The 14,617-nt window shown below is 39.0% G+C and overlaps 1 protein-coding gene across 19 annotated transcripts; it reads left to right on the top strand.

Moving 5' to 3' along the window:
* The first annotated feature begins 5,453 nt into the window (after positions 1-5,453).
* On the top strand, positions 5,454-9,396 carry LOC148868393 (eukaryotic translation initiation factor 6-2-like). 19 transcript variants are annotated; one of them, XM_088971467.1, is made up of 10 exons: positions 5,454-5,595; positions 5,781-5,846; positions 6,040-6,064; positions 6,605-6,701; positions 6,798-6,883; positions 6,967-7,011; positions 7,534-7,619; positions 8,338-8,448; positions 8,539-8,795; positions 8,879-9,012. In XM_088971467.1, exons 3-10 carry the CDS (start codon positions 6,043-6,045, stop codon positions 8,982-8,984), a joined length of 810 nt encoding a protein of 269 aa, XP_088827593.1. In that variant the 5' UTR covers positions 5,454-5,595; positions 5,781-5,846; positions 6,040-6,042; the 3' UTR covers positions 8,985-9,012. The 19 variants fall into 19 exon arrangements, with proteins under 19 accessions (XP_088827593.1, XP_088827595.1, XP_088827585.1 ...); XM_088971461.1 differs by adding an exon at positions 9,066-9,396 and having other exon boundaries at positions 5,537-5,678; positions 5,781-6,064; positions 8,879-8,969; XM_088971466.1 differs by having other exon boundaries at positions 5,537-5,678.
* The last annotated feature ends 5,221 nt before the right edge of the window (positions 9,397-14,617 follow it).

Below are 14,617 nucleotides of genomic sequence, written 5' to 3'. Positions count from 1 at the left end.
GGTTGAGGGGAAAGGAATTTAATTATAAACTAAACGAAATTCCACCGGTTTCTCTGCTGACCAATACATTCTGGCAATGTAGAGTTGATGTACACTGAAGCACTGTTGTAGACATGCCGAATGTAGAGGACCGGATATGGACAACATGAGTTGGCTCCTGTCAGCCTCGGCATTGCTAAAAGAAAGGGGGTAGGGTTGGTTGTCTCACTCTCATCTGGGCGCTAGCTGCTCTGCTGCCGTTGGGGAGCTGTGTGGGTTAGGCTAGGAAGGAGGAAGATATATAGCTAGAGGAGGAGGAGGATTATTTTGTAGCAAAGTACGTTATCTACAGCAAACATGTGGAGAATCCATGTTCCTTGATTACAATTATTTTCCTAATTAAAGAAGCCCTTTTGCCTTTGGGACTCCATCTAGCTGAATTAGCTTAATAATAGGATGTCTATTCCTACCCTATCATCCCACGTGAAATATTAATGAAAAGCATATAAATATATAGGCTAGCTAGTAACAGGAGTACGTAGATGCTAACTCAGCGGGTCGGGTACGATTATAACAACTTTTTAGTATGAATATTATACTTCTAGCTATCACATTGTTTTCTTATATGTATCTCGATTCTCAATTTAATTAATGTAATTGTCAAAAATATAATAGACAAGAGGGACAGCAAATGTTCTTTCCAATACAACCATTCCATTCATGGGTCTACTACGTACGGATGCATGTGCCATGACTCATGAAATTTTGGGGGGTGAATAAGAGAATTTAAATTCCTTAGGCTATGTTTGGTTTGAAGTAAAAGGTTGTAAAAGATATCAAAATCTGTACAATGTTTGTAAAGATTTTTCTTGTCTTTCCTTTCTTTTTTTCTACTTTTTCCTTCAAACCAAACATAACCTTAAGGAATTCACCCTTTAGGGATTTTCTCTATTGGACTTCTTCCTTGTACATTGAAAGGATCACGTCAATGTTTCTTTTCATCCACATCAGGCATTCCCTCTTTGAACTGAAGTTGTCATCAACTTTGACATGCACCAACTCCATTATGAGCCTTCACTCAACTGTCGAATAAGGAGAAAGTCATCCATGAGTGGGTGAGGCCATGCCAATCACCAATTGTTGAACCATGAAGACACATTCACGTACATGGGGCATTTGATTCATCATGGGATTGGATATTAATCGCTTTTACTAATCATGAGATCATTAATCAGGAAGGTTATAAAGCTATGAGAGTCATCACATGCATTTACCAATAATTATGTTCATTTGAAATTTCAGCTTCTTTTTTTTTTTTTTTTTCTGGATAACTATTGCACATCGAGAGGACTCACAAACATTGAGGAGTACTTCATTTCATGCAAGAGTTGAACATTAATTACCTTAATCTACTAGTTCGTGGGCCAAATCCTTTGCATCTCTTATTTTTAATGTTTTAAAAAATGATCTAGAACCAGAATTGTTTTAGCCACTAGTTTCTGGGTTGACAGTTCAACTGTTTGGTTCAAATGGGTGGCTCGTTCTAATAAAAAAATTATAAAATAAAAAAACAACCAAAAACCTTTGAACAGATTGAGGGTTCAACCGTTTGAATCAATGAGGGTCATTGACCGATTCAATAATTTTTTACAAAAGACTGGATTTAAAGTAAAACGGAACCAATTACCTGAACAGTTCCCAGGCCAAATAGTTCGACCATCTGATCAACAACGATTTGAAAACCATACTTATTTCTTTTCAATGTGGGACTTATACACTCAGACACGTGCATCCCAACACTCCTTGATCCCACAATCTAATTGAAAGTTAGTTTCAATCGAATGGTTCTAGACTAAAGATAACCTCAGCTATTGGACATTTCATGCTCTAACTCATCCTTAGTAGAAAATATGCATTTGAAAGTTCAGAATATATTGCTTGCAAATAGATCTAGAAAAATCAGATTTGTTATTATCATTATTATTGATAGAAAATTCTCCTTTTCTTCGGGCCCATGTAACATAGCTATTTGTTTTCTAATTGCAATTAACTTAACGTTTCTTTTTTCTCCTACTTACTTTATTCATGTGACCTCTAGAAGTAAAAGAGCCAAATGACTCAAATCCACTAGTAAAAAGTCCCCCCTCCCCCACCCCTTCTCCATGTGATGAGCCCTTAAAAGATTGTGAACAACCTCAAACAAACGTAGAATGGCAAGGAGTCGTTGGTTGGTTGTTGGAAAGGTCCACTGCAGGTTTACTCAAACTAGGTTACAGGCACAACCTCTGCACATTATATATTACTTAACAAATTATGTTCCCAATGTAAAAAATTTTATTAAAAGGGTAAGTAAATATATAAGGTGGGAATCTATAAACAATTGAGAATCTAGTCTTTTTGTTTTAATGTTTCATTTCTTTCATTTTCTTTCTTGTAAGCTAATTTGTTTAAAAATAAATAAAAATTTCAAATACCAGGTAAAGACATGGCCTCTCCATTTGGTTCATCCACCTTGGGTCTCTCCTTGACCCTAAATACATGAAAAAGCTACAGCCTTGATCCCGGTTCTTATTTGAATAGTCAAGTAACGTGGCGTTTAGTAACATTCTTATTCCTATAGGCCCTGTTTGGTAGCATTGTATAGGCATTTTTCCTGCAATTCCTGATTTAAAATGTTTTCCCAAAATAAGATAAATTATTTTTTAGGCTACCATGTATATAAGTCGGGATAAACAAAATATAAAAACATATAAGAAAAATGGGCCGTGTTTGGTAATGCTCCCTGGGAATATTTCTGCTGTTTATGATAGAAAATTAAAACATTCCATTGAAACATTACCAAACAGGGCCTACGTTATTGTTCTATTTTGTTTATCCCGACATAAAGATACATGATAGTTTTGTTTTAGAAGAATTTATTTTGATCTTCCAAAAACCCTTTTAAACTGTAGGAATTGTTCCTAATTTAAGGATCGGAAAATTTCTGATTAATATCCTGTACTTTGGGCTCCTAGCTTTAAAATGTCATATTTTAATATCCGAATTTTTAAAGCGTGACAATCCAATGTCATTAATTGGTTGTTAAGTGGCATTTAAAAAACAAAAATGTCCTTCAAATGTCATCTAATTATCTTTGTCAACCATTCAAATGTTGACAAAAAATGAACAGTCTCAAATCCTTGCCTCTTCTATTCAAGAAAGTTGGGGTCATGTCTCAGTGGATACTCTGGATGCCCCAATTTTCTTGAATAAAAAAAAATATTTGGGACTGCTCATTGTTTATCAACGTTTAAATGGTTGATAAAGAAAATTAAATGATACTCGAGGAGTATTTGTGTATTTTCAAATGCCACTTAACGGTTGGTCAACAATAGGTATTGAATTGTCATGTTTTGAAAGTTTAGATATTGAATTGTTGTGTTTTAAAGTTTGGGGACCAAAATAGCATTAGGTCCAAAGTACATGGTACTAATAAGGAATTTCCCTTAAAGATTCAAGTAGTCAATGAAGTACAAATGCTTTTTTTTTTCAGAATTTCTTCTCTCACTGATCCCGATTCAATTCATCTTAGAAAAAGTTTTTCCCAACTATAAAACTATGTTTGGTTTGAAGGAAAAGATAGAGAAAGGAAGGGAAAGGCAGGAAAACCTATACAAGGTTTGTAAAGCTTTTCCCAACTATAAGGACATGTCCGCTACATGTATGCATCTTGTTTTACCATTACTCAATTTTATCAACAGCCATATATGATGGACCAGCTTAGCATTTCTCACAATTAAGCATGCACATAAGTGAGAAACTTGGGAATGGCCGCTAGAGATTGGTTCATTTCTAGGAATGACAATTTTCTCTATACCTATCAGGTATTCAATTTCAGAGTTGGGAATGGACATTGCCTTGTGGGATGGGGATGGGGATGGGGATGAAAATTACCTTGGGCTCAGCTTGGAAGGAGTACAAATGCAAATATATATAGTGCAAAATCTTATATTTTCTATTATTTTGTATGTATTTACATTATACATATTTATATTTGTACTCTTAATCTCCAACAGGGATAGGGAAGGGTCGCTTTTATTCCTCAGAACGAAGATTTATTTGAAACTCTAGGTCAGGATGGAGAGTATGATCCCCAGCCTGCATCTATCCCGTTTCCATTCCTATTCATTTTTTTGAACAAACGTATCGAGAGCATATGTAAACTCATCTTGTTGGGGCTATTCCTGCTTAAATTTTCTTCAGGGTTGGACCGTTTCTTAGTAAATGATATTTGACACAAAATTCATTTAAATCACTAGCTCAAACCATGCAAATCAAACACCTACTAATTGTATACTTCAGCTGAGTTGGATGGGCTTCCCACAAGGCACGCCCCACAGATCATCTCTAGATTCTCTACCGTGTATTGAGAACATCTCCCATGATGTTCTTTCAAGGCACTAATTAGTAGGGATGTCAATGGACCAGTTTTGAGATGAAATCCATTCAAATCAAAATCAATTTGAACAGATTGAATGGACGAATATTAGACAAATCTAGACTTAATGGTCCAAAGTATTTATTGAATTGGATTGTACATGGTTTGTCCATAATGGATTTATATTGGATTGGATTGAATTAAACCAAAATACAGGTGTTAATGAACAGGTCTTGGTTGGAATCAATTTGAACAGATTAGACGGTCCAGACAATGAATTAGATTGATCCAAAATGATCTAGAATATTTATAGGATTGGATTGGACCTGATCCATCTGTAATGGGCTCATATTGGACCGGATTGAATTGGATCAAATCTAATCCAACTAACCCTCCCATATAATTAGTGTCCTATATCATTCCTACAGCTAGCATGCAGGAATAGATTTTAAAAAATATTAATATTGAATTATTGATAAAAAAACGCATGAAACAATTACAAACTGAATAAAAGGAAGAGAAGATTTCAACTTTTCTTAATTTTTATTTTCTAAAAAAAGGAGTTCAACTATAATAAAACTTGAAAAAGTGGATGAAGAATTAACGAATTTGCACTTTACTTTTGTCTGTGTTTTGCAATATTACATTTATGCATTGACAAATTACAGACCAATTCATATTTACATTGATAATAAGATGTAAAAATACATCAATAAAAAAGAAACAAATTTACATTCAAGTGAATTTTTAATAGAAAAAAAACATATACTTTATTAAAATTTACATTTGCATCCATTATAACTAAAATTATGTTTAGTAAAAAGATAAATTTATCAATACAGAACCAACCCTATTTTACAATTTATATAAACCATTTTACATTCTACATATTTGCCTTCACACTTGCTTGCTGTTTCTTATAGATCCCAATCTTTTTTTTCATCCCATCTTATAACATCCGACAAGCCAAAGGAAGCCTTACCTCTTATTTCTGTGTTTCTGGCACAATTGGCACAAGAGATACATAACACGTGGAGTATTCTCTGCCACGTGGATTTTCATAGGCGACGTGGGATGAAAACAAGGGTCGTCGTTTTTTCTCTTTTCCGGTGCAAAAGAAGAAAAGAGGTTGGATATTGGGTTTGATTTGAAAATTCCAGTGAAAGAAAAGCGGTTTACTCCGGCGATCCAATTCCATAGTACGGTTGTATAAATGTGTCTCTTGAAGCTCTTTTTGATTGTTTTAGGAAAGGGGAGGGTTTCTGGTTTAAACATCTTACAAGTAACTGAATCCATTTTCTGATTCTTACTTCTATTTGCTCTTTGTGATTTCTTTTGCTGCAAGTGTTTATACTAATTGATATGCGGTTTTGGCTCAATACAGTTGCGGCCCTTCTGGCTGTCCGAGTTTCTGCCTTTTTGGTGTTAGATAATTCAATTATGGCGACCCGTAAGTTTCTTAACGATTTCCGTGAAGACTGAAGAGTTCATGGGAGTTATATTTCTGAGAACTATAAATGAATCATAGCATCATACTTCTCTTTGTCCATATAAGCTTTGCCTTTCTTCCTGACTCTATTCTTTCTGTTTTAACTATTAATGTCCTTGGGACACTCTCCACTGTTATTGACAAAATTGAACAGAATATGAAGGAATATGCAAACCAAGGTAAATTGCTGATAAGATTCCTCTTACCACCTCTTGATATCCTTAAAGTTCTGTTTCTTACGATGAGCTGTTTAAATCCATCGGAGGGTACTACCTCGCTAGTGTAGTAATAAGCATCTAACACTTTTTTTCTTTGGTAATTAGGAATCAACAATGTTATTTCAACATGAAATTGTTTATATGGAAAGGTTTACAAATTTTAGGCAACATCCAAGACATTCCACCAATTTTAGGCAATATGCCTGCAAATTCTTCAACTCTATGGGAACAAGGATTTGAATCGCTGGCTTATCATTTTATAGAAATGAAAATTCCTTTAGTTGGGTTCTTTTCAAATAGCCCAACAATTGCATGAGGAACCATATTCCCCCGATAGGGAACGAAGGTTCAAGCTTGAATCCCGTCCCTCGTAGAAACTGAACTGACGAGCTGAGAAACTCTCAGAAGAAAGAAGTTGCCGAGGTTTTCTGAGTTGGGAGCATCTAGCTTCCCTCATAAACATCTAGTACTTAGTTTAAATAACTTGTCAAATCTCCGCAGGACTTCAGTTTGAGAACTCCTCCGAAATTGGGGTTTTCTCTAAGTTGACTAATGCATACTGTTTGGTTGCAATAGGGGCATCGGAAAACTTTTACAGGTAAATGAGCATCATATAACATGTCTTTCTCTTGCTTTTTTGTAGGTTCAGTACTTGTGTTAAGAAGATGCTAACAATTTGATGGGTCTCCTGCAGCACATTTGAAGCTGAGCTAGCAGGTGTTATCCCTGTAGTTAAAACTTCCGTAGCAGGAACTAGAATTATTGGACGATTATGTGTTGGTAAGTAATATTCGGTCTTAAGATCAGGAGCTCATACAGACAGATTTCATTGCTTGTCTCCTTATATCAACTTTTTGTGGTAGGAAACAAGAATGGACTTCTCTTGCCACATACGACCACGGACCAGGGTAGCCTTGTCACTTAAATTAGTTGTTCAATTTTGACATAGAATGTTTATATAACTTCTCAGTTATTTGTTACAGCAAAGTGGGGGAAATGTAGGTGAGGAGGGGAACTAGTTCTGAAATCATACAGGCAGCCACAATTGATGCCTGGATATAACATGCACACGAATAAAGTCGTCTTTGTTGGCATTTTTCTTTAAACTGACTTTCTCAGTTATTTGGACCTCAAAGACTCACCTGACTGGAGATTGAATTGCTCACAAGCTTTCTTTTCAAGGTTCTCTGGAGAATTGACACATTTGCTTCTGTCAGTTGGAATGCAAACTGTGTTGTTTTTTTTTTTTTTCCAGATTAAAGGCTTTTTTCTTTTTCTACACTCCAATGTTATGAATCTGTATAAATGTCATTTAATTGATACATCTCCCTTACGCCCTCCTCCACCTGCCCACCCCACCCCCTTTTGAGATTAGAAGTTGGTAATGTATCTTTTGTGATTTATCTGATATATTATTTGTCTCACTGTAGAGCTTCAGCACTTGAGAAACAGTTTACCTGATCAAGTTGTTGTTCAGCGTGATAATGTTGCTCTTGCACATACCGATCTTGACAGGGTAAGGTTATATTTTTTTTTTCTTTTTTTTTTTTTCCTCCAACAATGATTAGTTAGAGCTAGAACAAAAAGGACATGGTTAGTAGTAAGAAATGATTTAAGTGCCAATAATTTAACAACGGATATGGCATTAAACAGAACGGAATGGCAAAACAGGATTCATGTGGCTGACTCCATATAGTTGGCATAAGGCTTTGATGATGATGATGATAGAATGATTTTCTTCATGTTACCTTTCGAAAAGAAAAATGTTTTTCTTCATGTTTGCAATTGTGGTAGTTTCGATTCTAAGAATGGTGTGTTGATTTCTTAAGATTTGTTTTTAAAAGAATTACTATTAGATAAGTATAGAAAAAAGAAGAGAAAACCCAGGGCTAAGGAATTGTATAGAGGCCCTTTTAAAGCGAGGGAATAGGAACTGATATCAATTTGTTCCATTCTAACCAGTAATGCATCCATAACTGACCTGTATTCTTGGAAGTTTAGGCAGAGATGAAAACTGGAATTGCCTTGCTTGGATATCATTATGTCTGTAATCATCTGCTATGGAGGAAATTTTTTTTGGCATTGTTTCTTCTCATTTGCTGCGCATCCAAAAAAATTTTTATTCACAAGGATATGAGACGAGGAGATTGAAGAAGCAGATCTGTCCGCTTACATGTTTGGGTGCTTTTCCGAGATAATCAAGAAGGTTTTCTTCTCCATGTGAATTTTTTCAGGAGACAGAGGAGATTATTGGAGATGTTCTTGGAGTAGAGCTCTTCAGACACACAGTTGCAGGAAATATTCTCGTGGGTAGTTATTGTGCCTTCTCCAACAGGGGCGGATTAGTAAGAAACATATTTTCCCCTTTCAGTTGATGCCTTGAAACTTGAAAAGCACATTTGTAATTTGTTCTCTCATACATCATGTTTAAACAGGTCCATCCGTATACGTCCATGGAGGAATTGGATGAACTTTCAACACTCCTTCAAGTCCCTCTGGTGGCTGGTACAGTCAACCGAGTCAGCAAAGTCATTGCTGCAGGTATAGCAATCAATGACTGGACAGCTTTCTGTGGATCAAATACCACAGCAACGGAGCTCTCTGTCATTGAAAGTGTCTTAAGGTTGAGGGAAGCCCAACAACATAGTGCAATCGTTGATGAGACGAGGAAATCATTAATAGAAAGCTATGTGTAATGCCCTCTACTCAAAATTATATTAGTCCTGTATCCTATAATAAAATTAAAATGTCTTGTCTTGCGTTGATACAAACCAGGTTACTGTTAGCTTTTCCAAACCGGATTCAGTGCAAAGCCCGTTCGAACACCCATTGTAGCCTTTTGGTCCACAACGAATTTTCAGCAAATGTACGTAGAGCATAAGAGCTAGCCTTTCTTCCTTTTGGTAAAACGTATTCCAGCATGTTATTGTTTATTTTTCTTTTGTTCATCTCGATGCTACAGAGGTGGGATTAAAGAGATCTTAGATTTTGGGCAGAAGCAGGGCAGGTAATTGGAAAGTGGAAGACGTGCACATGCGACACGGGCCTACCCTTTAATTGTCCAGCGTGAGTTCATAATAACTAATGGGCTGGTCATGGCGGGTAGGACTGTCAACGGACTGGATGTTGGTCCAACCAGATCCGCTCCCATGAGTCCATTACAGATGGATCAAGTTTAATCCAATGTAATGAATATTTTGGACCGATCCATGTCCATACTGTAATTTGCCCAAATTGGTTGGGGTCCGTTAAACCCATCCAAATTGATTTTGATTGGATGTTTCCGATTCAAACCCGGTTCATTGACACCCCTAATGGCGGACTATAGCGGCAGAGTCCATGGTAAATAACGTTCCCTGAAGGGATTTCTAAATCCTGGAACGTGGAGCTGGCGTGTATAGCGCGTCCAACTTTTTAGGGCTTAAAGCCTCATTTACACACTTCAAAGGTTGTGTTGTGTAAATGATGAGAATGAGATGATGATCTCCGAGATTTGGAAAGTAAACCGGTACGATCAGGTTGCCAACATTTCCTTTACCCTTAATTTTTTTAGGGTTTGGAATTTGGAAGCAGTACAAAGGCCTCTATATTTAAGCTAATAGAGGGTTGCGCTTGGAGCGTGGGTAGTGGGGGTTTTTAGCATTTTGAATGTTTATAGTTATGCAGTGAAAATCAGAAATCTGTATTGGACTTGTCTATATTTTTTCAAAAAAAAAAGGAAAATTATGCTCAATGCAGATTTCTGAATTCCACTGCAGAACTATAAACATTCAAAATGTCAAAAACCTCCACTCTATACTCTAATGCCCACCTATGAATTGGCATCAACTCTGAGCTGGCACCCACCCCAATTGTACTTTGAGCCTAAAAATTCTGATCTTGGGTTGAATTGTCATTCTCCAAAAAAAAAGAAAATATCTAAAAATTTAACAAAGATGGTATCACTTCAAAACCACATTCCTCTTTCTGTAGCTAAGGCTTAGTTTGGAAGGAGTATAAATTCAAATATGTAGAATGCAAAACCTTATATTTTCTATTATTTTGTATGTATTTACACTATACATATTTATAGTTGTAAGCTCAGTTTGGAACGAATACAAATACAAATATGTACAGTATAAGTACATATAACATAATACAAAATACATGATTTTGTGCTTTACATATTTGTATTTGTACTCTTTCCAAATGGAGCCTAAGCACGTTATACAATTTAATAGGACAAGTGGTTGTAGTCCTTTGTCTTTATTTATCTCATTTGCACTTGTGTCTGAAATTTTGTTCTAATTAACAAGTAATTGAAGCATTAAAGCTATGTTTGGTTTGAAGGAAAAGGTGAAAAAGATAGAAGAACCTATACAATGTTTGTAAAGTTTTTTCTACCTTTTCTTTCCTTTTCCTACTTTTTCCTTCAAACCAAACCTTTCATTCACTCCTTTCATAATTTAAAACTTTGACATGGATAAAAGCAGCCTTCCAAATTCCAATACACAATGCAAGTGCACCCACATATGGCAATACACAGCTATTTGGCAACATTTAAAACCTTGCATTAGTCACCTGTGTTTTAAAAACCAACCCATGGGTCAAACCATTTCTGTCTCCTGGTTGTGGGTAACTAGTTTTACTGTCCAAGTTGAATATGTTAGGTCATGCCATGTCACCACTATATATGTTTAAGGTGTTTAACTAGTCGTTGATCCAGTCAATTGAACTATTCAAACCACCACCGGTCAAGATTTTGGATTTGATTCGAGTAAAATCTGGAGAAAAGTCAAAATCCATTGACTTAGTCAAAAATCATCTGACTCAAATGGTTAGACCGTTGACCCAGTCGATCTGGTAACCAGGTCATGGGTTGCATACTAATTGTGTATGTAAACTTCAGGAGGCCATAGTTTTGCATTCTGATGCCCAATTGAGATTTTTTTTTTTTATAACTTTTTGAGATCTATGCATCTTGAGGGTGCTTTGCTATTTCCGTGAAAAACCCTTTTCGAGCCTCAAATTGCAATTTTTAATATTTCTATAAATAAAAAAAATAAAAACTGAATTAAAAAACATAAATTAAATATAAAATAATACATATATCATATCTAATATATAATTATAAATTATTTATTAATAAAATATGTATTTACATATATATACACTTAAAATGTATAGACGTTGACATAGCACGATATGAACTATTTGACCCAACCGATTAAACTGGTGACCCGTGACCCGAAGGCAAAATTGGTTCGGCATCCATGTCAGTTTTTAAAACATTGTACTAATGTGTATATAAATAGCCATATACATATTTACATATATGTATATATGTGTATAAACACATTTTATCAATAAAGAATATATAATTATATTCTACATATAATACATGTATTACTTAATATTTAAGGGTAAAATACAAAAACCTCCCCTGAAGTTTTTAACAATCATAAAACTCCACTATAGTTTCTGATGGAGCGCAATCCGGCCAGTCTTAGCTGTCAACGAACTAGCCTCTGAGCTGGAGCGTCGGGGAGCCTGAAACGGGAAAGGTGAGGGAACTCCAGGGGGAACCCGGTGTGACAACTCCGAAGCTCAAGTCAGTAATCTCTTAAAGGCAAAGTGTAGACCAGATAGCGCAAAGTTCACATACATTGTTTGTCGGGGGCAGGGGGCTCTTATAATCACTTTGCGCACTCGCTCTGAGGCCCTTGTCAGGTCGGGTATGATTACCCTTGCGTCTGTCAATTCGGTCGTCGTCTTTTCTGCTGGGATAGAACCGCCACTGCCTAACCGTCTCTCTAACTGGAGATGGCGATGGCAGGTGGTCGTTTAGAGTGCGGCCGTCAAGCGTCAGATCCCAAGTCAGTCAGGTGCGACGCCCTCGGGTACGGACTTCCTCAGTGTCAGGCATAGTATGATTTGTTTGGTTTTGGTGCCCTGAAGGTGATGTGGAGTGGTGAGCGAAGCGAAGTCTTGATTTCGGAGGTATGTATAGGGCAGGTCAGTTCAAAGTGGGTATCCCGAGCTGTTACAAGGCAGACCAGTTCGGCGAGGTGTATCCCGAGCTGTTACAAGGTAGGTCAGTTCGGCGAGGTATGTCCCGGACTGTTGCAAGGCATGTCAGTTCGGCGAGGTATGTCTCGAACTGTTGCAAGGCAGGCCAGTTTGGATTACTATCCGGTTTGGGGCCAAGGGTGAGTTCGGGCCCCTAGTAGGGAGTTCGGTCCGCTGGTTTCTCCCCTTGGTGTAAACGCCTTAGGCTTGCTTTTGTGTCGAGCTGTTGCTTTTGCCACGTGTCGCATAACTGTGAGGTCGGGCCAAATCTTCCTTCATCAATTGCCCCCCTCTCCTCGCGCCAAGGGTCTTGCCCTAGTGCGGGGAGTTTTGCGAGGTGGTAAGTGGATTTGTCCCGTCCTTCGAATCTTGACTGCGCGAGTTGCCTTTGCCAGGGTTCTTCGATTCCGAGAAGGCGGGAAACGTGCCTACTGCTCATAAATGTTGATGGTCGTGATAGTGCGTGTTTTAAATTTCAAAAATTCACGCCGCTGGGACGTGACAACGGGTCATTTAAATTTGAAAAAAGCGTGCCACAATCGGACGTGCGCTGGCGGTTGTCAGGAAGACGTGCGGCGCGGTCAGTTTTAGAAAGACGTGCATCGGCGCGACGTCAATTTCAAAAAGATGTGCACTAACGTTTCACTCTTTTCGGAAAGACGTGCGCCAATCACATCTCGACCTCAGGGGACGTGCGGTCAGCGCGAATGTGGGTCGTCGGATCGTCTTTGATCTACACGATCGATTCTTTGTTACTGTAGCTATAAATAGTGGGGGACCCAGTCGATTTGTCACTTCTGCGGTTTGCCTATTGAGCTCGTGTCCAACTTTTTAGCTCGCGTCCAAGCTTTTTCAGCTCGCGTCTAGGCTGGTTACATAGCCTCCAAGGTTTTTTGGCTTGTTCCCGTCTCCGGAGCCTTCAAAACTTTCTTCTGGTGAGTACCTTCCTGAATCCACCTCTTTTCCTCAATGTCTAGCTTTGATAGCTCAAACGACTCTTCAAGTAGGACTGACGTAGGTTCTACAAACCGAGTCGTATCCCCCGACTGCCTCAGTGATCCTGAGGTGGAACTCTCACTGAGGTCGGATGCAAGACAGGTTTGGTCCCTCGACCATGACGCCCGAGGGGCTTCAATCTATACTTACGTCTTACAATCTGCTTGGGGGGTATACATATTTCATTCCATCGGGTAGCTTTCCTTGGGAACACAGTCCTGATGAGATCGTGATTTTTTAAGAGCAGCTCGCTGCGGGGTTGCGACTTCCTTTCCACCCTCTTCTCGTCGAAGTCATAAACCACTTCGGTGTCACCATTGGCCAGCTTCATCCGAACTCTATTCGGAACCTAGTGGGGACAGTTTCCCTTTTTGCGAGCAGAATTTCCCTTTAGACTTGGAGATATTCTCCTCCATCTTGATGCTCAAGAGACAGGCGGGTTCTCTTCCTGGGGGAAGATGGGCGTATTACCTTTCTCCTCGCCCGGGCTTTAAGCTTCTGCATGATCTTCCTAATAACGGCGTGGAAGCGGGACTACTTCGGTGTGCGAAGTGCACAAGGATGGCCCTTTCAGACCGGGTGGGGTGAGGCCGCTCCTGACTCAGGTGTTACTCTCGACAAAGAGACGGTGAAGGGCCTCCGGGAGTGGGCACAGCAAGGTTTAAAGTGCCATTAGTACTTAACAGAGGCCAAGCTTATTGCGGCCGGCCTAAGTTCGGGTAGGTTTCTAGTTCTTGCAGTTTCCTGCTTGCTTTGTTCCTTCATTTTTTCTTATGTCGAACTCGTGGGGGGCGTCTGTTCCAAGGCATGAAGAGGAGGAAGCGGGCCACCAAGCGAACTCGTACCGAGCTGCCCCCGGATGAGGAACCTCAAGTTCCAGACCACACACCGAAGGATTTTCCCAGGGAGCCCGAGGTGACTCCACTGATGCATGAAGCTACTGGGGCGCCTTACGTTGAGACCACTTATACGAGCGCTCCTACATACTCCAGTGCTCCTGCTCACTCTGGGTCTGCTCATATGCGGGCTGGGCCCTCGGGTTCGGGAGCTCAAGGGGAGTTCAGGAGCGTGTTGACGCCGAACTACGCTCTTCAGAAGAGTAGGGAGGCTACTTTCCCCGACGAGATCGCGATGTGGACCGATCTTCCGTTGAACCAAGTCGCCTGCCGCGTCGTAACACATGCAATGGTGGTAAGTCAGATTTCGTATGTCTTTTTCATTTTCTATCGCTTTTGTTGTTATTGCTCACTTGTTTCTTTTGGTAGGTGAATTCTTCAATTCACGCCTTAGTAGCCCAATTGGAGAGGAGCTCGCGATAGGCGCAAGCTGCTGAGGCTGCCGCCCATGCTACTGAAGAGGCTTTCCGTGCCGCAGAGGCGAATACCTGAGCTGCTGAAACAGCCGCTTATGTTGTCGAAGAGGCTGCTCGCGTCGCAATGGCCAGGCAGGCGAGGTCTCAGCACGATGTCG

The sequence above is a fragment of the Nelumbo lutea genome, chromosome 2 (assembly GCF_056320005.1).
Source record: "Nelumbo lutea isolate HS-2025 chromosome 2, American lotus-T2T, whole genome shotgun sequence".
In the NCBI taxonomy this organism is placed as follows: Eukaryota; Viridiplantae; Streptophyta; class Magnoliopsida; order Proteales; family Nelumbonaceae; genus Nelumbo; species Nelumbo lutea.
This window is presented reverse-complemented; position numbering and strand designations above follow the sequence as displayed.

Bases quoted from the DNA above. Each gene is read 5' to 3' on its own strand.
- LOC148868393 (XM_088971459.1), top strand. From the start codon at position 5,914: ATGAATCATAGCATCATACTTCTCTTTGTCCATATAAGCTTTGCCTTT. The intron at 7,620-8,337 runs GTAAGGTTATAT...GAATTTTTTCAG, and splicing joins CACATACCGATCTTGACAGG to GAGACAGAGGAGATTATTGG. The intron at 8,449-8,538 runs GTAAGAAACATA...ATGTTTAAACAG, and splicing joins TCTCCAACAGGGGCGGATTA to GTCCATCCGTATACGTCCAT.